The sequence below is a fragment of the Opisthocomus hoazin genome, chromosome 13 (assembly GCF_030867145.1).
Source record: "Opisthocomus hoazin isolate bOpiHoa1 chromosome 13, bOpiHoa1.hap1, whole genome shotgun sequence".
NCBI lineage: Eukaryota > Metazoa > Chordata > Aves > Opisthocomiformes > Opisthocomidae > Opisthocomus > Opisthocomus hoazin.
In genome coordinates, this window is record NC_134426.1 from 1,521,023 (window position 1) to 1,543,899 (window position 22,877).

Below are 22,877 nucleotides of genomic sequence, written 5' to 3' on the forward strand. Positions count from 1 at the left end.
GAGTGGCTCAGCAATGACATCCGCCAGCTCCCTCAGCACTCGTGGGTGCATTCCATCGGGGCCCATGGATTTGTGGGCATCCAGATTGCTTAAGCAATCTCTCACGCAGTCCTCCTCAACCAAGGGAAGGTCATCCTCTCTGTAGGCTTCATCTCTTGCCTCCAGGGCCTGGGATTCCTGAGGGCCTGCCTTGGCACTGAAGACTGAAGCAAAGAAGGCATTCAGTAGCTCTGCCTTCTCTGCAACCTCTGTCACCAGGACACCTGAGTTCCTCCACCACTTGCATCAGAAAGTTATCATTATGCTCTGCAGGAACCTCCTGCGTTGCGCGTGCCTGGCTGTGTGGTCTTCCCAGCTGATGTCAGGGTGGTTGAAGTCCCCCAAGAGAACCAGGGCCTGTGACTGTGAGGCTGCCTGCAGCTGCTTGTAGAAGGCCTCATCAACTTCCTCCTCCTGGTCAGGTGGCCTGTAGTGCACACCCACAATAACGTTACCGATATGAGCCTGTCCCTTAATTCTAACGCATAAGCTCTCAACTCCTTCTTCATCTGTCCCCAGGCAAAGCTCAATACATTCCAGTTTCTCCCTCACATACAAAGCAACTCCACCACCTCTCCTTGTTGGCCTGTCTTCTCTAAAGAGTCCATAGCCATCCACAACAGCATGCCAGTCAGGCAAGTCGTCCCAGCATTTTCCTGTGATGGCCACCAGGCCTTAGCTGTCAGCACGTATCCGTCCTGCTGTATAACGGCTTCCAGTTCCTCCTGTTTATTGCCCATGCTACGTGCGTTGGTTATGAGGAGCGGCTGAGGGAACTGAGGTTGTTTATTCTGGAGAAGAGGAAGCTGAGGGGAGACCTTATGGCTCTCCACAACTACCTGAAACGAGGTTGTAGTGAGGCTGATGTTCGTCTCTTCTCCCAAGTAACTTGCAATAGGATGAGAGGCAATGGACTTAAGTTACATCAGGGGAGGTTTAGATTGGATATTAGTCAAAAATTTCTTTACTGAAAGAGTGGTCAGGCAGTGGAACAGACTGCCCAGAGAAGTGGTGGAGTCCCCGTCCCTGGAGGTGTTCAAAAAATGTCTGGATGTGGCACTTTGTGATATGATTTAGTAGCCATGGTGGTGTTGAGTTGACAGTTGCACTTGATCTTAGAGGTCTTTTCCAGCCTTAATTATTCTGTGATACCCCTGAGTCCCATGGTGAAGAGCATGGTGATGCAGGCTGTCCCCTCTGTAGTCCACAGTGGTCCACAGTGGAGCAGATAATCATCTGCAGCCAGGGAGGACCTCACCCTGGAGCAGGAGGCTGTGACCCCGTGGAGAGCCTGTGCTGGAGCAGGCTTGTGGCAGGACCTGTGGCCTCATGGAAAGAAGAGCCCATGCCAGAGTGGATTTTCTGGCAGGACTTGTGACCCTATGGGGGGGCCCACGCTGGAGCAGCCTGTTTTTGAAGGACTGCACCCCATGGAAGGGACCCACACTGGAGCAGTTCGTGAAGAACTGCAGCCTGTGGGAAGGACCCACATTTCAGAAGTTCATGGAAGACTGTCTCCCATGAGAGGGTCCTCATGCTGGAGTAGGGAAGAGTGTGAGGAGTCCTCCCCCTGAGGAGGAAGGAGCGGCAGAGACAACATGTGCTGAACTGACTGCAACTCCACTCCCTGTTCCCCTGCACTGCTTGGGGGAAGGAAGTAGAGACCCTGGGAGTGAAGCTGAGCCCAGGTAGAAGGAAGGGGTGAGGGGAAGGTGCTTTTTAGATTGGTTCTTATTTCTCTTTACCTTACTCTGACTTGATTGGTAAGAAATGAAATAAATTTCACCAAGTCGAGTCTGTTTTGCCCATGACGGTAACTGCTGAGTGATCTGCCTGTCCTTATCTTGACCCATAAGGCCTTTTTTTACTTTTATCCCCCTGTCCAGCTGAGGAGAGGGATTGATAGTGTGGTTTGGTGGGCACCTGGTGCCCCTCCACATGCCCCCAGGAATAGCTGAAAGAATTTGTTCCCACTCAGGTTCTGTGCATGCTTGTGTCTCATATGCCAAGGCAAATAAAGACTTCTGACCTAGTCATTTGGTGTCCCTCCGTGGAGGGACAAACAACATCTCCAAACTTAGGTGAGAGTCCAGTGTTGGAAATGGTGGTTGTTATTGGCTGTTCGGTGATGATTGCTCTGGGACAGATTCGCCCAGGTGCTCAGCAAACACGGGCTGAGAACGTACCCTGTTCTGCTGGTCCTTCGTGCCTCTCCCAGGAAGCCCAGCTGTGATAGGACACAGCCATGTGCCTCCACCATGCACACTCACACACTTCATCTCTTCGCTGGTGTTTTCTCTCTGCTGCATTTTCTTGAGAAAAACATTAGAAGCAGACCTAAACCTTCAGGCACTGCCCTTAGGAGAACCCCTTTCCTGATGGAAATGCTGTTGTAAATATCAGCTCTGTCACAGAGGTGCCCATTGCTTGTTCCTGCCTCTGGCAAAGGACTGTCGTGCCGCAGGTCTATGACCAAGCTGCCAGTGCTCTCACGCCTCTCAGTAACACAAAGGCTTGGAAGGAAAGCGTGGCAGTTGAAAGAGACCACCTTGGGAAAGACCAAGTGCTGGTGCTCCCTGGCAGCATTTGCTGTGCTGGGACTCTTCTCCCCGCCACCTCTGCACGCAGGCACTGCCCCTGCAGCCCCAGAAAAGCTCTCAGACAAAAGGATCTTGGACAAATATTGACTGTGAGGTCCTGTATTTTGTTGTAAAACACAGAGCATGGCTCATCATTATGCAGTCTCTGGATGACACAAGACAGGTAGATACTAATTTAGGAATGGTATGCACAATGAAATTTCTTTATGGACAATATTGTTACAGTTTAGAAAAGCTGAAAACCAAACCAAATCAAAGAAAACCAACTACGTAAATGATATGCAGAAGAAGGTGGGCAGTTTTTTGCGTCTTAAAAGTATCCAACCATTAGTTTCCACACTGCATCCTTGAGCTCCTGGTTCCTCATGCTGTAGATGAGGGGGTTCATGACAGGAGGAACCACCGAGTACAGCACTGCCACCACCAGGTCCAGGGACGGGGAGGAGACGGAGGGAGTCTTCAGGTAGGCAAATGTACCGATACTCATAAACAGAGACACCACAGCCAGGTGAGGGAGGCATGTGGAAAAGGCTTTGCATCGTCCGTGCTGAGAGGGAATGCTCATCACGGCCTTGAAGATCTGCACATAGGATAGCACAATGAAAACAAAACACCCAAAAGATAAACAGGCACTAAGCACAAGGACCCCAAGTTCCCTGAGGTAGGATTCTGAGCAGGCAAGCTTGAGGAGCTGGGGGATTTCACAGAAGAATTGCTCCACAGAATTGCCTTGGCAGAGTGGTACTGAAAATGTACTGGCCGTGTGCAGCACAGCATCAAGAATCCCACTGCCCCAGGCAGCTGCTGCCATGTGGACACAAGCTCTGCTTCCCAGGAGGGTCCCGTAGTGCAGGGGTTTGCAGATGGCAATGTAGCGGTCATAGGCCATGACCGTAAGCAGATAAAACTCTGATGAAATGAAAAAGACAAATAGAAAGACTTGGGCAGCACACCCCCAGTAGGAGATGGCCCTGGTATTCCAGAGGGAATTGGTTATCGCATTGGGCAGAGTCGTGGAGGTGGAACCCAGGTCGATGAGGGAGAGGTTGAGGAGGAAGAAGTACATGGGGGTGTGGAGATGGTGGTCGCAGGCTATGGCAGTGATGATGAGTCCATTGCCCAGGACGGCAGCCAGGTAGATGACCAGTAAGAGCCAGAAGTGCAAGAGCTGCAGCTCCCGTGTGTCTGCGAATGCCAGAAGGAGGAACTGGGTGATGGAGCTGTCGTTGGTCATTTGCTTCCTCTATGCATGAGATCCTGTTTCTAGAGGAAGAATCAGTGAAGAGTTAGGGCAGACTTCTCGGAGGAAAATCAAAGCTATTCTCCTAGAATCTCACCCTGCTTCCTACACACCCCATTCCTTTTCACAAAGCCCTTCCTTCAGCTCTGTGGCTGCAGCTCTGGTTGATGCTGGCAGAGTATACCAGGAGGAGCAGGATCTCTTCCCATGGGCTGCCAAGGAGCCAGCTCTGCTCTGCAGCGGTGGGTTCATGGGCATGGTGGCACAAGGGTTCATGGCCATTGTGGGCCAAGGTCCAGACCTGGTGTGAGACTTTGCCAGAGGAATCTGCTCTTATTGCAGAAGGGATTTTCAGCATCTGCACGGCCAGTGCTAAGGAATGGGGATGGCAGAAGGCAGTCTCAGAGGTTTTGGGTTCCTACAGCTTCCCTCATGTCACCTTAGGGGTGTGTTTTGATGTCAGAAACTCTCAGCATTCCTACTGCACTTCTGGAGAAGAGAGGGAGTCTTGTGAGGTGTAAAAATTGCTTGTGGCTTAGTGCAGAAGGAGGGCAGCTGGTCTGTCCCTCTGAGTTGTTCTGAGCTGCCCTGGGCTTATTCTTCATGAGGTGGATAATGAGCACACTCCTGTGTTATCCAGGAAAACAACCAGATGCTACAGAGAAGAGAGGGATCCAGTGCAGACCGCTAAATGTCTCACCCTTTTTCAGGGTCTCAGCACCTCACTTCTAGCCAAGGACATGGCTCATTTTACCAACCCGACAGGATTTCCTCCCCTGTAGCATCTCCGAGCTTCTCCATGGGGCTTGCACATAACAAAAGGGTGTGAGAGGACAGGTTGGCATTGTGGAGGGCAGCTCACAGCTTGGAAGGACACATCAAGGAGATAGCCAAGTGTTCTAAGGATAGCATCTGGTGAAGGGAAAATTAGCTGATCCTCCAGCCCCACAGACTGCGGTGCCCACAGCCCCACAGGGGAGATGAAAGCTGGGGCATTTGTTCCCATGGAGTCACCTGCAGGAATGGAGCCAAAAGATCAGCCTGTGATGCTGCAGGTGAATCTCCAGCTCCCTAAAGAAGCTGACAGAAACAATGAAATTAGAACAGCAATAACACAGGCAAGTGGAGAAACAACCAAATATGCAGGGAGGGTCTGGCTGAGAGAAGCCAGGGCAGAAGCAACCGGGCCCTCAGCACAGCGTTACCCGTACCCAGCTGTGCACGCCGCCTCCCAGACACCAACATTGCTGGGCAGTTGAGCTCTGAGCCCCTATGACCTGCAGAAGAGAAATGGACACGTGACTGGAGAGCTGTCCCATGGCTCTGCTGGAGCTCTGCTGCAGAGGAGAGGTGGTTCATGGCTTGGAGCCCACAGCCCTGAGGGAAGAGGCTTTGGTGGCTGTGAGAGGAGGCAAGGGGGCTTGCTCAGAGGAAGGACTCTGCACCGGAGGGGATGATGCAGATTTTTCTCACATCTCCCTCCCACAACATTTCTGCTTTTCCTTTCCTGTCTTTTCCTGATCATAATCCTGCTACCTGGAGATTTTCCTCCTGGGAGGTATTTCCCTGTCCCCTGTCTTTACCTGTCAGTGCTCACATCCCACCCCCTGTGCACTCACCCTGGCCCTACAGAAACCTGCCTGTTTGCAGGGCGCTGTCTGGGAGCCCGTTCCTGTTTGCAGGTTGAAAGCAGGACAGGTGAGATTCAGCCTGATGGGTCCAGGAAAGGTGATGCTGGTGCTGTCCATAGGCAGAGGGTGCTTTAGGAGGCTCCTATCAGAGTTACTGATCACTCGCTAAGGAGTCTCAGTGACTGCTTCAAAGCTGACAGCTCCTTTTCCATTTATCCCTTTTCCACTGCCCCCCCTCCTAAAACAGGAAACTGAAAACACAAATTCAGGAAATTTTCATTAATTTTATGCAATCCGTGCCATGACCTTCTCCTTGAATGAGCCCTTCAGAAAAAGCCTGTGGGTGAACTGGAGCTGTGAGCAGCCCTGACCCATGGAGCAGTCTCCTGGTAGGAGAAAAAACCTGCCCTACCAGGGATCACTTCTTCGACCCACAGATTCTCCCCACAGCACCATGACGAGCTCCCTGGGAAGGCTGAGCACTGACCCCAGCATACAGACTCCTGTGGTAAAGGGGCCCTGCTCTGCAGGACCATCCTGGGCACCCCTGGCTGCACATCCAGCTTAACATCCTACCAGTAATCCCTGGAGAAGGGGGGCATCCAGTCAGCATGCCCTACTCCTCTGATGGCAGGGCAGGGCAAAACGTCTCAGGAACATGTCTTCCTCCTCTATGCCTTAGAAGCTGTGACAATCCTCCACAAAGATCCTGTAGGCTGTAGGATGTGCCAGCTTTTGAAGATCCCTCCAGCAGCTGCAGATTCACTGCCCTGCTTCCAGGGACTTCATTTCACAGGTTGTGAAGATTTCTCTCCCAGTGAGCTCTCAGCATCCTCCCATGCCACGCTGCCTTTAACCCCTCTCTGCCTCACTCCTCTGCCCTCGCTGCCTGCAGGCAGTGCCCTCAGCCCTACTGTGCTTTGCAGAGGAGCTACTCCTGGGCACAGCTGTCTCTTTGAAGTGTTCCCTGTTGCCATGAGCTCCCTCCATCCCAGGAGCCCAGCCCAGCTCAGCAGCAGAGGACCAGCTCAAGGTGGCTCTTTCTCTGCCCACTCTGGGCTCCCTTGTGGTGTTTCTGGGTCTCCAGAGATACTGCTGTGAAACAGGCTGAAGTCATCACTGACATCACTCTCCCTCCCTCTGCTGGGGAGAACAACTTCTTTCTAGCAATGTCACTTCTCCTTATCACATTTAAGACAACTGAACCTGCAATTATTTCTGTGTCCAGCACTGTTGATGGATGTAATCAGCCTGAGTCCTGTGGCACAGGGAGAGGTCTGTCCCATCTTTATCCAGTAGATGTAGGCAGTGCTTCTCCCACATCCTTTAGTTATGTCTTTGACGATACATTCAAAGAACAGATCAATAATTATCCCAGGCTTTTCCATAGCCAAGCACATTTTCAGAAACACCTTGTCCTTCCTGGTGATCAGCTTCACCTGCACCATAGGCCCCCCAAGGCTGCAGGGACACCAGAGACAGCAAAAGCCTCTCCTGGCAGGGATGCAGAGTCCAGCCCTGCATCTCTCTGCTCCTGAGGGATCATCAGGTTTTTCTCTCGTTAGGGAGTCCTCATTTCCTCTTTACGTCGCCATCTGACCTCCACACCAGCATGCACTAAAGCAAAGCTTTGCTTGCATGGGACCTTGGGCACTTGGGAACACCTTTCATTGTTTCATGTCTGAGCCTGCTCCTGGTGCCATGGCTGAAGTCCAGCACACCTCTGTTCTGACATAAAGAACCTATAATAGGGTGAGGGAGGGTCCTAATTCTTATTTAGCCAGCCTGAGGAAGTCTTGCGATCAAAGGCCTCACATCTTACTGGGGACTTTAATGACCCGGTGTATTGGGTTTCCATGGCAAGGCTTTGGTAGTGGTGAGGGGAGCTGCAGAGGTGGTTTAGGTGAGAAGAGAGCAACAGCTGCTTGTTGGACATAGCAGGTTTCTGTTGCCTCCAAAATGCACCAGCCACTGCCCAAACCTGAGCCAGTAAGCAATTGCAGTGGCCCTTCTCTGATAGCCTACTGGAGAAAGGACAAAAGAGAGTGGGCAGCAGCTGTAAAAGAGAAGAATGAGAGAAACAACCCTGCAGACACCAAGGTGAGCAAAGAAGGAGGGGGAGTGAGAGAGAGGTTTGGTAGGGAGCTGGCAGCCAAGAGTCAGCTGACTCCCATGACATTCACAGGACAGCAGAGTGCAAATGCTCCTTTATGTGTCTGGAGGCTCTTTGCATCAGCTTTTTAGCACACATGGACCAACAAACGGGATGTTCACCGGGATCTGAAAACCTGTGTCATCCTGGTCAGCCTTGGCTCCACTAGCAAAGCCATAGTGGAGTCTCAGCTCCCAAAGGGAGTGCAGAAGGAGAGCAGCAGAGTGCATATGCCAGGTCTCAGAGTGGCAGACTTTGGCCAAGACCGGGAACTTCCAATGGGCAGTGTCACTGAAGGGCAGCAGAATTCAGTGCAACTGCTTTCAAGGACAACATTCTCTAAACCCATAAAGGGTACAAGCTGATACTCCAGCAACCAAGGGGACCTCTCAGGACACCAGCTACGCTAAACAGGCAACATGTCAGGAAGCTCCATGGAAAAAGGGAAGCAGAGAGGGTGTGGACAGAGGATCTCACTTCCAAGGAGGAATGTAGACATAAGGAGGGTTTTAGGAAAGCAAAAGCTCCCCAGGAGTTAACATTTGCAAGGGAGTCCAAGGGCATCAAAGTGATGAAGAGCAGGTGTAGATCTGTCTGAGGAACTCTTTGTCCTCTTTGACTCTGTCTTCACCCACAAGTTCTCCCAACCCTTGGTGCCCTGAAGCCGGATTCTGGAGGAGAACAACCAGCAGTGGCTGTGGATCACTCCAGGGGCTATTGAGCAAGGTTTTTTTGGATTGCTGGGTACCAAAATCAAATCAGGTTGGATCGCCCCTGCACTTGTCCTGTTCATTGTGAGATTCAGCCTAGACTTCTTCACCTGGCTTCTTCTGTAATATTATTACTGTACAGCTATGACAGCATAAAGCTACAGTACCATACCCTTATGTCATACTGCAACAGCAATCATACGTGAGTTGCAAGGAAAAAAAAATCACAAACTACAATTCTTCTAGGAAAAATGCCACTCCAGTTTCCAGCGGGCAGCCATCCAGACAAGGTAGACAGTTAGATCGTGCTTCCAGTTCGTTTGAAGGGACTTCTAAGTCATTTTTACAGGAGGTGTGCAGAAACTTCTCTTGCCAGGATTAGAGGGGCCCTGCCTCAAGCCAGGTGGAGGAAAGCGACAACCGCATTTATTGGATGGTGTGGATTTGGTGGCCTGGCACATCAGATCCACAAGAGTAGAAAGCTCTAGTGGACACTGGTGCACAGTGTATTTTAATGCCATCAGATTTCCAAGGGTCAGAGTCCATTTGCATTTCTGGAGTGACAGGGGGGTCCCAAGAGCTGAGTGTACTGGAGGCTGAAGTGAGCCTCACTGGGCAGGAGTGGTAGAAGCACCCCATCGTAACTGGCCCCGAGGCTCCGTGCATCCTTGGGATAGACTATCTTAGGAGAGGGTATTTCAAGGACCCAAGTGGTTATCGCTGGGCTTTTGGCATAGCTGCTTTGGAGACGGAAGAAATTCAACAGCTGTCCATTTTGCCTGGTCTCTCGGAGGGTCCTTCCGTTGTGGGGTTGCTGAGGGTTGAAGAACAACAGGTGCCAATCACTACAACAACAGTGCACCGGCGAAAATACCACACCAACCAAGACTCCCTTAAACCCATTCATCAGCTGATCCGCCAGCTGGAGAGTCAAGGAGTGATCAGCAAAACTCACTCACGCTTTAATAGTCCCATAAGGCCAGTGAGAAAATCTCCTGGAGAGTGGAGACTGACAATAGACTACCGTGGCCTGAATGAAGTCACAGCACTGCTGAGTGCTGCCGTGCCAGACATGCTAGAACTTCAATATCAGCTGGAGTCAAAGGCAGCCAAGTGGTACGCTACAATTGACATCGCTAATGCATTCTTCTCCATCCCTTTGGCAGCAGAGTGCAGGCCACAGTTTGCTTTCCCTTGGAGGGGTGTTCAGGACACCTGGAATCAGCTGCCCTGACATTGACTAATCCAGACTGTGTTGGAAAGGAGTGAAGCTCCAGAACATCTGCTGTACGTCAATGACATCAGCATATGGGGCAATACAGCAGAAGAATTTTTTGAGAAAGGAGAGAAAATAATACAAATCCTTCTGAAAGCCAGTTGTGCCATAAATGGAAGCAAAGTCAAGGGACCTGCTCAAGACATCCTATTTTTGGGATTAAAGTTGCAAGAAGGGCATCTTCAGATAAGAAAGGACGTGATCAACAAGAGCTAGGCCACAAACCCCAGGTGAGCACAGTGTTTTGGTTTCGGCTGCCGCCGGCAACAAAAGTGCCACGCGGCCGCCCCTCCCCCCGCTGCGGTGCGGAGGAGAATGAAAAGAAAGAGGCAGAAACAGGTGGGTCGGGATGAGGGCAGTTTAACAGAACAGCAAACAGAGGGAAACAGGAACAACAACGATACAAATAAGGAGAAAACACAACAACGAACTGCACGACCCAGGCAGCTGCTCTCCCGCACAGCACCGGCGCCGCGTCCCCCCAAGCCACGAGTGAGTTCCCGCCACGCCGCCCCCCCCCACCGGAACCCAGCGTGACGTCACATGGTATGGAATACCGGGCTCTGTTTGGCCAGGTGGGGTCAGGCCCCACCCCCCAGCTGTGCCCCTTCCTGGAGTCCGGTGAAAATTAACCCTGTCCTGGCCAAACCCAGGACACACAGGGAGAAAGCTTTAGAGAGCCCTAACCTCTCCAGAGACACACTACAATAGGAAAAGGCACCCAGTCTCCATAGGGTTTGCGTATCTTTCCCATTGGGGTGGCTAGAGTTTGCATGCAGCTCTGGATCCTTGTCATCACTGCTCCCTCCCAAAATCTGTCCTTGAATTTCACATCTTTCATCTCGAGATCTGTGTGCTGTGATTGAGAGGAACTGGGGCAGAGCACGATGGAACAGTCGTACTGTCTTGGAGGGTTCAATCCCTCTTCTTGAGTGTCCCTATCACTTTGACAGTGAAGGAGGCTTTTTCTCCACCTTGCAACAGTCTCAGCCCCACTTGAAGAGAAACTCTCAGTGAGTTTATGTCCACTCCAAAATGGGGCAGAGGGACTGGGAGGCAGGGCAGGGAGAGGCTAGTCTTGTGGAAGGATGGGTGATTTGACATTTTCCACACAGGATATTTCCATAAATAGGGGAATGGCTGAAGAAGTCTGGATTGAATTCTGCCTTGAATATAGATGATCTCTTCTGCCACTGTTTATGCAGGAGAGGATACAAGTTTAGCGGCTCAGCTGCACTGGAGTCAGCTGATGTGGCTGAGCCCAGGCATGACAAGACCACTGACCAGCCCCCACTATGAAATCCCTCCCATGACCAAGTCCAGGGCCTGCAGTCCTTCAGGGATGTCCCTGACTTGCTCTGGGTCTCCCACAGGCCACAGCTCCTCACAGGTTCAGCCGCTGGCTGCTCTGTCTTTCCAGAGCACATCTCCATCTACTTGTGTCCACAGCAACTTCTCCACACCCTCTTTGGAAACATCTCTTCCATAGACCCACAGAGCCAATGCAGTGGTCTTCATCCAATTTCCCTTTCAACCTTCCCTTGACTAGGATGCCTGCAGCATGCAGTCTGCATATGGCTTGTAATGATGAGATTAAGACACTCAGACCAGGTCTTGGTGATTTTGCTCATGAAGATTCCTTTTGATTTTAAAGGAAAAGACAATCAGCAAGCAAGTTGTTGTTGGGGTTTAAAATGGGAAAACATAGGGAAAGGATATAAAAGGGTCTGGTTGAATTTTTGCCAGGTTTCTCTTGAGTACGCTGCCCTGCACTGACTTCTCCCTTCATAGTGGACATGTGCGAATGGTAGTGAACTTCAAGCTGATGAGCAGGACACAGGGTGTGTATAGCACCAACTGCAGCAGGGCTGCTAATATCAGCATCTGGGTGCTAGCAATGGGGATACCACGGGACTCTGGGTCCAGGTACTTGACTGAATGAATATCTGCAGAGGAGCTGGGTCTACCCTTGAGAGGTTTCCCAGCTGGATAAGGCTCTCTAGTTTCCCTCCTGCCTGCCAGGAGCACATCCACACTGTGAGAGCTGAGGAGCTCGTGGACAAAAAGTGCAGGGCAAGTTGGCAAAAGCTGGATTGAGAACTGGCTGAATGGCAGAACTCAGAGGGTTGTCATCAGCGGCGCTGAGTCTAGTTGGAGGCCGGTAACAAGTGGTGTCCCTCAGGGGTCAGTACTGGGCCCAGTTTTATTTAACTTCTTTATCAACTACCTGGATGAAGAGTTAGAATGTACCCTCAACAAGTTTGCTGACGACACCAAACTGGGAGGTGTGGTAGATACACCAGCAGGCTGTGCTGCCGTTCAGCGAGACCTAGATAGGCTGGAAAGTTGGGCAGAGAGGAACCTAATGAGGTTCAACAAGGGCAAATGCAGGGTCCTGCACCTGGGGAGGAACAACCTCATGCACCAGTACAGGCTTGGGGTGGACCTGCTGGAGCGCAGTTCTGCGGAGACGGACGTGAGTGTCCTGGTGGACGACAGGTTAACCATGAGCCAGCAGTGTGCCCTGGCTGCCAAGAAGGCCAATGGCATCCTGGGATGCATTAAAAAGAGTGTGGCCAGCAAGTCGAGGGAGGATCTCCTTCCCCTCTACAGTGCCCTGGTGAGGCCTCATCTGGAGTACGGTGTGCAGTTCTGGGCTCCCCAATTCAAGAAAGATGAGGAACTACTGGAGAGAGTCCAGCAGAGGACTACAAAGACGATGAGGGGACTGGAACATCTCTCCTGCAAGGAGAGGCTGAGGGAGCTGGGCTTGTTCAGCCTGAAGAAGAGAAGGCTGAAAGGGGACCTAATAAATGCTTATAAATATCTGGAAGGTGAGTGTCAGGAGGATGGGGACAAACTCTTTTCAGTGGTGCCCAGTGACAGGACAAGGGGCAATGGGCACCAACTAAAGCAGAGGAAGTTCCGTCTGAACATGAAGAAGAACTTCTTCCCTCTGAGGGTGACAGAGCACTGGAACAGGCTGCCCAGGGAGGCTGTGGAGTCTCCTTCTCTGGAGATATTCAAGACCCACCTGGACGTGGTCCTGTGCAGCCTGCTGTAGGTGACCCTGTTTGGGCAGGGGGGTTGGACTAGATGTCCCACAGAGGTCCCTTCCAACCCCTACCATTCTGTGATTCTGTGATTCTGTGGTCCAATGCACTATTAAGAGTTGACCTTATCCAAGGGACCCGTGACTTAATCTCCATCCATTGCTGGGTTTCGCTTAGAGTTCTTCCTCTTAGGCACCTGGAATGGGGAGATCTTGCTGAAGAAGACTGAGGCAAAGAGGACACATACAATCTCAGACATATCTACCTCCGCTCTTGCTGAATTCAGCAGTGGCCACACACCATCTTTGTTTCTGCTTTAACTGTGCTAAAGGAGTACCAGCCCGTTGCTGTGGCCTTGAACTCCCTTGCAAGTGTCAACTCCAGCGGAGCGCTGGCTTTTCTAAACCCAAGCACATTTCTGAATTCCTCCTCTGTTTCCACCCTTGCATCCAACTCTTGTATCCTTCTTTTTTTACATAGAGCTCCCACATGAGTTTCCCGTTTCCCCAAGTTTCTCTCCCAATAGCTCTGCTTGTTTTCCTGACTATTGACATGCACAGCCTCCTGCTTGAAAGACACCATCTTCAAAGGCCAGATGTCTTGAGCTGTGCTGCCTTTGTGTACTGCTCGCGTGGGCTCCCTCATTAAAAGTTGCAGGACTAGGCCAAAGTCTGCTTATCTTCATATCGGGCAGTGATATTCTGAGCATAGTGATGCTCACATTGCTATGACACAGGGCAGAAATGCTTCTGTCCTTCTGACATTGTTTAATTTTAGGCTTGACTACTTTGTATAATCAATGCATGTCTTACTAACAATTGTGTCCTTGAAGAGGAGCTAACAGACTGATAAAAGGGGAACATCCAGCCCAGAAGGCACTGAAAGCTGGACGATTGCCAAAGAAGCATGAAGTTAACAAAGACTGAGGAAAACTAGGAAAAAGGTAAAGGCGGCAAGGGGAGATTGCAACCACCGACTCAATTCAGAACCAAAAAGTCTGCACCTCCCCAGCTTGCGAGTATGCATAGTTAAGCAAGGAAGGAGTAAACTTCTATGACAAGCGTGTAACGTGGTGAACCAGTCAGAATGCAATGAGTAATTGCTTTGTTTTGGTAAGAGTATATAGAACTTGTGACTCTGCTAAACATTGTGCTAGCTTTGTGGAATTATCACCTAGCACCAACATCTACACAAATCTGCAAGAAAGACAACACCTCTGCTCTGTGTGTGTATTGGCGTACTGTGCACTGGGTAAATGACCACACTTTTGGGAGAACAATTTGAGGTCTAACATCTACTCTCTTTTATTGTCATTCCCCTTGGGAGGTGAGACTCCATTATTTCATGGTCATGGCAGTCAAGGCTGACACAGGTTTTAACCTCCATGATTAACTCTCCCTTCTTTGTGAGTTGTAGATGCATATCAACATCACCATTGTTGATCAATCTCACAGCTGAGCTGTAAAGACCAGTGTCCCAAGCTGGGTCTTGACCAAGACCCTCCAGAGACCTCCAGGACAATTTTCATGCTGTTGCGGTCCCCTTCCAGGAAATGCCAAGGTGATTAAAGTCAGCAAAGGGACATTAATTCATTATCTCCCACCACAATGTCACCTTTACCAGTTTCTCCTCTGAACCTGATCCATAAGGGCTTACCCAAATAGTTCATCCCATAGAGAAGCTCCACACATCTAAGCAGCTCCTTCACACTGAGGACACCTCCCTCCTGATCTTTCTGGCCTGTCTCTCCTTCTCATCTGTATCCACCCATCACAGCACCCCAATCATGTCAGCTGTCTCAGCATGCCTCAGTCGTTCTTCACTCCAGGTGGGATGAAGAGATAGCTTGGGGCCTCCAGCTCCTCCTCCCTGTGCCCCAGGCTGAGGCCATTGGTGCATGTCTGGGCTGCAGCACCTCAGCTGTGGCCTATCGGGGCGGAGAGCAGACTTACAGAAAGAAACCTGTTACCAAGCGCCCAAGGCCTTGTGTGTGCAAAGGCTTTGCTTCAGAGCTGAGACATGCTGGAGGGGACGACAGGTGGCAATGTAAAGGAGAAATGAGGTGCCCACAAAGAGAGCAAACCCTGCTTTGGGCAAGGCCAGGAGAGGGGTATGCTGTCTGCTATGTCTCTGCAGCCCTGGGGGCCTGTGGTGGAGGTGAAGCTGATGTCAGGAAGGAAGAGATGATGTTGAAAATGTCCTTGGGTGTGGACATCCTGTGATCCAGGCACACCATGAAAATCATAGAATCATAGGTTGTAATAGACCTCTAAGATCATCAGGTCCAACCATCAACCCAACACCACCATGCCTACTAAACCATGTCCCAAAGTGCAATATTCACATATTTTTTGAACATGTCCAGGGATGGTGACTCAATCACCTCTCTGTGCAGCCTATTCCAACGCCTGACCACTCTTTCAGGAAAGAAACTTTTCCTAATATCTAACCTAAACCTCCCCTGATGCAACTTGAGACCATTGCCTCTCATCCTGTAACTAGGTACCTGGGAGAAGAGACCAACACCCACCTCACTACAACCGCCTTTCAGGTAGTTGTAGAGAGCAAGAAGGTCGCCCCTCAGCCTCCTCTTCTCCAGACTAAACAGGCCCAGCTCCCTCAGTCGCTCCTCGTAAGACTTCTTCTCTAGACCCCTCACCAGCCTTGTTGCTCTTCTCTGGACACGCTCCAGCACCTCAATGTCCTTCTTGTAGTGAGGGGCCCAAAACTGAACACAGCACTCGAGGTGCAGCCTCACCAGTGCCGAGCAGAGGGCCACGATCACCTCCCTACTCCTGCTGGCCACACTATTCCTGACACAAGCCAGGATGCCATTGGCCTTCTTGGCCACCTGGGCACACTGCTGGCTCGTGGTCAGCCAACTGCCGACCAACACCCCAAGGTCCTTTTCCACTGGGCAGCTCTCCAGCCACTCCTCCCCAAGCCTGTAGCGTTGCATGGGGTTGTTGTGACCCAAGTGCAGGACGCGGCACTTGGTCTTGTTGAACCTCATACAGTTGGCCTCAGCCCATGATCCAGCCTGTCCACATGCCTCTGCAGAGCTTTCCTACCCTTGAGCAGATCGACACTCCCACCCAGCTTGGTGTCATCTGCAATCTTACTGAGGGAGAGCTCTGTCTTCTCATCCAGATCATTGATAATGATGTTAAACAAGGCTGGACCCAAAACTGAGCCCTGGGGGACACCACTTGTGACTGACCACCACCTGGATTTGGCACTATTCACCAACACTCTCTGCACTCAGCCATTCATCCAGTTCTTTATCCAGCAGAGAGTACACCCATCCAAACCATGGGCAGCTAGTTTCTCCAGGAGGATGCTGTGGGGAACAGTGTCAAAGACCTTACGAAAGTCCAGGCAAATAATATCCACAGCCTTTCCCTTGTCCACTAGGCGGGTCACCTGGTCATAGAAGGAGATCAAGTTGGTGAAGCAGAACCTGCCTTTCAGGTATCCATGCTGGCTGGGGCTGATCCCATGGTTGTCCCTCACATGTCCTGTGAGCGCACTCACAATGAATCACTCCATAATTTTGCCCAGCACTGAGGTCAGGCTGACAAGCCTGTAGCTCCCAGGATCATTCCTTCCAGCCCTTCTTGTAGATGAGTGTTACAATGGCGATCCTCCAGTCCTCTGGGACTTCCCCTGTCAGCTAGGACATCACTACCAGCCTGATCCATGACTGTACCATCAAAGGGATGGTTAAATGATGGGTGAGAGAAGATCCAGCAGAGTTTGAGAGGGAATGCCCTCAAGTGGAGACCCTGCTGTGACGTGCTTGGTGTTCATGCACTGCCATGCATCCACTGGGTAGAGAAGGGACAGACCTTGCATCACTGCAGTGGTGGGACTCAGTGACTGCACAAAGGCACGAAATCTGTGTGAGATGCCCTGGGTGGTGCCTGTCACACAATGACTCTGAAAGAGGATGGGGTTCCTGCATGGGACTTGTACTGTCCATGTCAGATGCATGCAGTTGTCCTGGAGAGCCCTGGCACATTCCACAGTCATAGATGTCTGTAAATGTGAAATAAATGAAGATTCAGCTGCCCTGAATGAGGTTAGGCAATGAAGGGATGCATATGAGACAAACCCCATCATACTGTTAAGGCCACGTGGACAAAACAGCTGACGGAGAACAGAAAGGGAGAGACTTTGTTCTCCCTGTGCCACAGGACTCCATTTGGTCAGGATGATTACATCCATCAGCAGCCCTGGACATAAGGAACATTTAAAGGTTGATTTGTCTTCAAGGTGGGCACTTTCTGTCATTGAAGTTGGCCAAAAGGTTTTCCCACCAGCCTCCAGGAAGGTGCCCTCAGACGCTGCCCTGTCTCTTTAAACTGCTCCATCAGAGCTTGTAGTTACCAGCAAGCATCTTGGTCATCTCTGGAACTAAACCTGTCACCAAGTGTCTGCGTCTGAACATCTTCCTCCTGCTCTCCACCTCCATTAATTACCAAGGGAGCTGAGAAAAGGATCTGCCATGCAGGAGGCTGTTTTGTGCCAATCTCAATTGAGGCAAGAGGAGTCCCACCTCCTGTGGGTTTTGTGGTGAGCATGAGAGAGACCTGAGTCCTCAGGACTTCAAACTCAGGATGAGATGCCTCCAATGACTAGGCTCAATCCCTTCCCTCAGCAGGGGCAAATGAGATTCCTTCCTGTCACTTTCTGGTTGTCCTGTCTTGTGATGGGGCAAGGAAAGGTGATTTTTGTTTCTAACTCTTTCTCTGAGAGGAGAATTGACGCTGTTGAAACTGAGTGTCTCTCCCCAGCTGAGGGAGGCAACAGGACTGATTGCTTCAGCCTGTTTCACAGCAAGTTGTCCTGGAGACCAAAAGACACCTCGAGGGAGCCCAGAGTGGGTAAGGATATTGCTGCCTTGTGCTGGTCCTGTGCTGCTGATCTGGGCTGGGCTCCTGGGATGGAGGGAACTCCTGGCAAGTGGGCAGCACTTGCAGAGAAACAGCTGTGCCCAGGAGCAGCTCCTCTGCAAAGCACAGCAGGGCTGAGGGCACTGCCTGCAGGCAGCGAGGGGAGAGGTGCGAGGTGGACATAGGTTAAAGGCAGTGCGGGGTGGGAAGACGCTGAGAGCTCACTGAGGGAGAAATTTTCACAACCCATGAAATGGTAAGTCCCTGGAAGCAGGGCAGTGAATCTGCTGCTGCTGGAGGGATCTCCAAAAGCTGGCACATCCTACAGCCTACAGGATCTTTGTGGAGGATTGTCACAGCTTCTCAAGCCTAGAGGGGGAAGACACCTTCCAGAGAAGTTTTTCCCTGCCCTGCCATCAGAGGAGCAGGGCATGCTGACTGCCTTCTCCGGAGATTACTGGTAGGATGTTAAGCCAGGTGTGTAGCCAAGTGTGCCCAGGACGGTCCTCCAGAGCAGGGTCCCTTTACTGCAGGAGTCTGTATGCTGGGGTCAGTGCTCAGCCTGCCCGGGGAGCTCCAGATCGTGCTGTGGGGAGAATCTGTGGGTGGAAGAAGGGACCCCCAGTAGGGCAGTGTTTTTCTCCTACCAGGAGACTGCTGCATGGGTCAGCTGCTCACAGCTCCAGTTTACCCCCAGAATATTTCCTAAGGCTGACTCAAGAAGAAGGTCATGCGCAGGATTACTGTAAAGATAACAAAAACTTCCTCAATTTGTGTTATCAGTTTCCCTTTTGGAAGAGGGAGGGCAGTGTAAAAGGGATAAATGGAACAGGAGCTTTCAGCCTTGAAGCAGTCACTGAGATTCCTGAGCCAGTGATCAGTAACTCTGATAGGAGCCTCCTAAAGCACCCTCAGCCATTCCTCTGCCTATGGACAGCACCAGCATCACCTTTCCTGGACCTACCAGGCTTAGCCTGACCTTTCATTTTCCACCTGCAAACAGGAACATACACCCAGGCAGTGCCCTGCAAACAGGCAGGTTTCTGTAGGGCCAGGGTGAGTGCACAGGGGTTGGGATGGGGTCTGTGAGTGCTGTAATGGAAAAGACATGGGAGAGTGAAACATCTTTCAGGAGGAAAATTTCCAGGCAGCAGATATATCATCAGGGAAGGAGCAGAACAGAAAACCAGATATGATGGGAGGGAGAAATCATAAAACTCTGCATCATCCCCTCCAGTGCAGAGCCCTTCCTCTGAGTAAGCCCCCTTGCCTTCTCTCCCACCCAGCACAGCCTCTGCCCTCAGGGCTGAGGTCTCCAAACCATGAACCACCTCCTCTGCAGCAGAGCTCCAGCAGAGCCAGGGGGCAGCTCTCCAGCCACATCTCCATTTCTCTGCTGCAGATGACAGGGGCTCAGAGCTCAACTGCCCGGCAATGTTGGTGTCTGGGAGGGGACGTGCCCAGCTGGGTATGGGTAACGCTGTGCTGAGGGCGTGGCTGCCTCTGCCCTGGCTTTTCTCAGACTCCCTATTGCTGGATATTTGCTTGTTTCTCCTCTTGTCTGTGTTATTCCTATTGTTGTTTCATTGCTGTCATCAGCTTCGTTAGGGAGCTGGAGTTTCAGCTGCAGAGTCACAGACTGATCTTGTGGGTCCTTTCCTGCAGGTGTGTCCGTGGGAACAAGTGCCCCAACTTTCATCTGCCCTGTGGGGCTGTGGTCAATGCAGTCTGTGGGGCTGGAGGATCAGCTGCTTTTCCCTTCATCAGATGCTATTGTTAGGACACTTGGCTGTCTCCTTGAGGTGTACTTCCAAGCTCTGAGCTGCCCTCTACAAAGTGAACTTCTCTCCTCACAATCTTTTATTATCTAAAAGCCCCACAGAGAACCACAGAGATGCTACAATGGAGGAAATGCTGTTGGGTTGGTGAAAGGAGCCATGAGTGTCCTTGGCTAGAAGTGAGGTGCTGAGACCTTTAGAAAGAGTGAGACATTTAGCAGTCTGCACTGAATCCCTCTGTTTTCAGTAACGTCTGGTTATTTTTCAGGGTAATGCAGCAGTGTGATCACCTTCCATCTCACAAAGAACAAGCCCAGGGCAGGTCAGAAGAAGGCAGAGGGACAGACCAGCTGCCCTCACTCTGCATTAAGCCAGAAGCAATTTCATATGCCTCACCAGTGTCCCTCTCTTCTCCCTGAGTGCAGCAGAAATGCTGAAGGTGTCTGAACTCCAAGAAAACTCCCCAGGTAAGCTGGGGGAGCTTTATGAACCCCAAACTTCTCCAACTTTTCTCTGTTATTGCCGTTCCTTAGCACTGAGAGTGCAGAGGCTGAAAAGGTGATTTTCTGTGAGGAGCGGTTTCATCTGACCAAGTCGGACACCAGGATAGACCCCTGACATCACTACTCCCATGAGCTCCTTGCTGCATAGCAGGGCAGACTCCTCAAAAGGCAGAGGACAGAGGTCCTGCTCCTTACAGTACCTTCAGCCAGCACCAACCAGACCTCGAACAAGGAAGCTGAAGAAAGTTCTCATTGAAAATGAATGGAAAATGCTCAGAAGTTCAGCAGTGTTAAAGTTCTAGGAGTATGGCTTTGCATTTCCAATGACAATTCTCCCCTAACAATTTATTGATTCTTCCTCTAAGGACAGGATCCCATGCCCAAAGGAAACACCTGTCCAACAGCAGCTCCATCACCCAGTTCCTCCTCCTGGCATTCGCAGACACACGGGAGCTGCAGCTCTTGCACTTCTGGCTCCTCCTGGGCATCTACCTGGCTGCCCTCCTTGGAAACGCCCTCATCGTCATCTCTGTAGCCTGTGACAACCACCTCCAAACTCCCATGTACTTTTTCCTCCTCAACCTCTCCCTCCTTGACCTGGCATCCATCTCTACGACTGTCCCCAAAGCCATGGCCAATTTGCTCTGGGACACCAGGACCATCTCCTATGCAGGGTGTGCTGCCCAGCTCTTTTTGGTTTCCTTCTTAGTAGTAGCAGAGCATTGTCTTCTGACCATCATGGCCTATGACCGATACATTGCCATCTGCAAACCCCTGCACTACAGGACCCTCCTGGGCAGCAGAGCTTGTGTCCACATGGCAGTAGCTGCCTGGAGCAGTGGCTTTCTCAATTCTCTGCTGCACACTGCCAATACATTTTCAATTCCTCTCTGCCACGGCAATGCTGTGGATCAGTTCTTCTGTGAAATCCCCCAGATCCTCAAGCTCTCCTGCTCACACTCCTACCTCAGGGAAGCTGGGCTTCTTGGGTTTAGTGTTTCTTTATCTTTTGGGTGTTTTGTTTTCATTGTGCTGTCCTATGTGCAGATCTTCAGGGCCGTGCTGAGGATCCCCTCTGCACAGGGACGGTACAAAGCCTTTTCCACGTGCCTCCCTCACCTGGCTGTGGTCTCCCTGTTTTTCAGCACTGCAGTGTTTGCCTACCTGAAGCCTCCCTCCATCTCTTCCCCATTGCTTGATCTGGTGATTACAGTGCTGTACTCAGTGGTTCCTCCAGCAATGAACCCCTTCATTTACAGCATGAGGAACCAGGAGCTCAAAGACGCCCTGAAGAAGCAAATTCAATCTGTAGTATTTCAGCAGCAGTAAGGTGCCACATCTCTTCACAAGTGGTTTCCAACATATCTAGGGAACCTCCTGTGCTTTGGACATTTTACCTGTGACAATTCTGCTTCTCAAGAACCATGAACCCAGCTTGTCTGACAGAGTTACCTTTGCATATGTGTCTGGCACAGTGGAAAAGGTGCCCTCCCATGCCATGTCTCTGTAATAAAACAGGATTTTCTAAATGCCAGTGTCTCCAGGCTTTGCTCTCTTCCCAAAACTGAGGTCATGAAAAAGCTGAAAATATTCTCCCCATGAGGCTGTGCTGCTGTGCTGGGGTTCTCCATGCACTGAGGGGAGGAGTATATGGGGTGATATGTTAGGGAATAGGACTAGAGTGAGCTTTCACTGGTGTCCTCCCTGTTCAGCCCTATCCAGCACCAGCCACTCACCAAAGGTTTATGTGTGAGCTTTTCTGCACGGCCTCTTTGCTCCTCCCGCTGTGTTCAGTCCCTGCACAGGGAGGACAACCAGCCCTTCTCGACCTCTCTCCTTGTACAGACCCTGGCAGACCTCAGAGCAGGGATGTCTGCGAAACCCCACGTGGGATGCGGATAGGGCTGGGTAGGTTCCACAACCTGTGGGAGGCTGTTTCAAGTAGGAGGAACAGAAGGGGAACAGGGTACAAAGGGATGTACTGCAGATCATGAGAGGCAAGCTGCTCCTCACACCGAATACACCCTTCCCCATGCTGCACCTGAACACTGCAGCCATTGGACCATGTGTGGGACAGCAGGGCTGGGCTGGGACAGGCCAGGGAACTGACAGGAGCCACTAAGCACCACTTGCCACGGGGTGACCACCTGGAATTTGTGGCTTCAAGGAGTCAAGAGCAAAGGGAAGAGATTCAGATTTCACATCCCCAGGAATAGTACTGACGAGCTGGAGTGGGTTTAGCAAAGATTTCCCAGGACAGCCATGGACTGGAGAGCATTGCCTGTTAGAAGAGGCTGAGGGAGCTGGGCTTGTCAAGCCCAGAGAAGGGATGGCTGAGGCTGACATCATCCCAGCCTGCCAGTACTTACAAGGAGATCATGGAGAATACAGACCCATCTCTTCAACAAGATTCATGGTGAGAAGACAAAATTCAGTGGGAGGAAGGTGAAAGAGGAGAGGTTCAGCCAGGACAGAAGGACAAGATTTTTCCCCAGGAGCTCATCCAAGTGCAGGAACAGGTCACCCAGAGAAGCTGGGCAGTCTCTGTCCCTAGGAGTTTCAAACTTGGACTGAAGCAAGCATTGAACTACTTGGTCTGACCAATTTTCAGACAGGTTGCGTTGAAGATTTCCTTATGTCCCATCCAGCTGCAGTTGTCTTCAATTCCTGCGACTATGGGCCCTGTTTCTAACAGGAGCAGAGCAGAGGTCTGTGGGGCTTGAGTCCTTCTGTGCTGTAAGGGACCATTTACACCAACATCTAAACAGGGGTAGAGAGGCTGACACCAGAGTGTGACTTGCTCTGGGCAAAGACTGAGAAGTGCCAGGCAAAGAAGTTTTGGGACACACAGGGCTCTTTGCAAGACACCAAATGATCTATTTTTAATACCTTTAGGTTTTTCAGATGTCATTTAATGACAATGAAAATTTCTGCAAGATTAACTGAAAACAAAGATCTAAAGCAAGAAATGTGTCAACACTTCTCAGCTTTTTTTCAGTC

At 51.0% G+C, this 22,877-nt stretch overlaps 2 protein-coding genes across 2 annotated transcripts; one reads left to right on the plus strand and one right to left on the minus strand.

Moving 5' to 3' along the window:
* Nucleotides 1–2,949: 2,949 nt before the first annotated feature.
* On the minus strand, nt 2,950–3,945 carry LOC142363026 (olfactory receptor 14J1-like). The gene has a single exon (XM_075434828.1). It carries the CDS (start codon nt 3,871–3,873, stop codon nt 2,950–2,952), a length of 924 nt encoding a protein of 307 aa, XP_075290943.1. The 5' UTR covers nt 3,874–3,945.
* A 14,082-nt stretch (nt 3,946–18,027) lies between these two features.
* On the plus strand, nt 18,028–21,206 carry LOC142363049 (olfactory receptor 14J1-like). The gene is made up of 3 exons (XM_075434990.1): nt 18,028–18,056; nt 19,643–19,696; nt 20,243–21,206. Exons 1-3 carry the CDS (start codon nt 18,028–18,030, stop codon nt 21,204–21,206), a joined length of 1,047 nt encoding a protein of 348 aa, XP_075291105.1.
* The last annotated feature ends 1,671 nt before the right edge of the window (nt 21,207–22,877 follow it).

Excerpts from the sequence above, each read along its gene's own strand:
- LOC142363026 (XM_075434828.1), bottom strand. The coding sequence starts at position 3,873 with ATGACCAACGACAGCTCCATCACCCAGTTCCTCCTTCTGGCATTCGCA.
- LOC142363049 (XM_075434990.1), top strand. The coding sequence starts at position 18,028 with ATGCTGACTGCCTTCTCCGGAGATTACTG. Across the intron at positions 18,057-19,642 it reads GCCTTCTCCGGAGATTACTG|GGTAATGCAGCAGTGTGATC; the intron begins GTAGGATGTTAA and ends GTTATTTTTCAG. Across the intron at positions 19,697-20,242 it reads AAAGAACAAGCCCAGGGCAG|GACAGGATCCCATGCCCAAA; the intron begins GTCAGAAGAAGG and ends TCTTCCTCTAAG.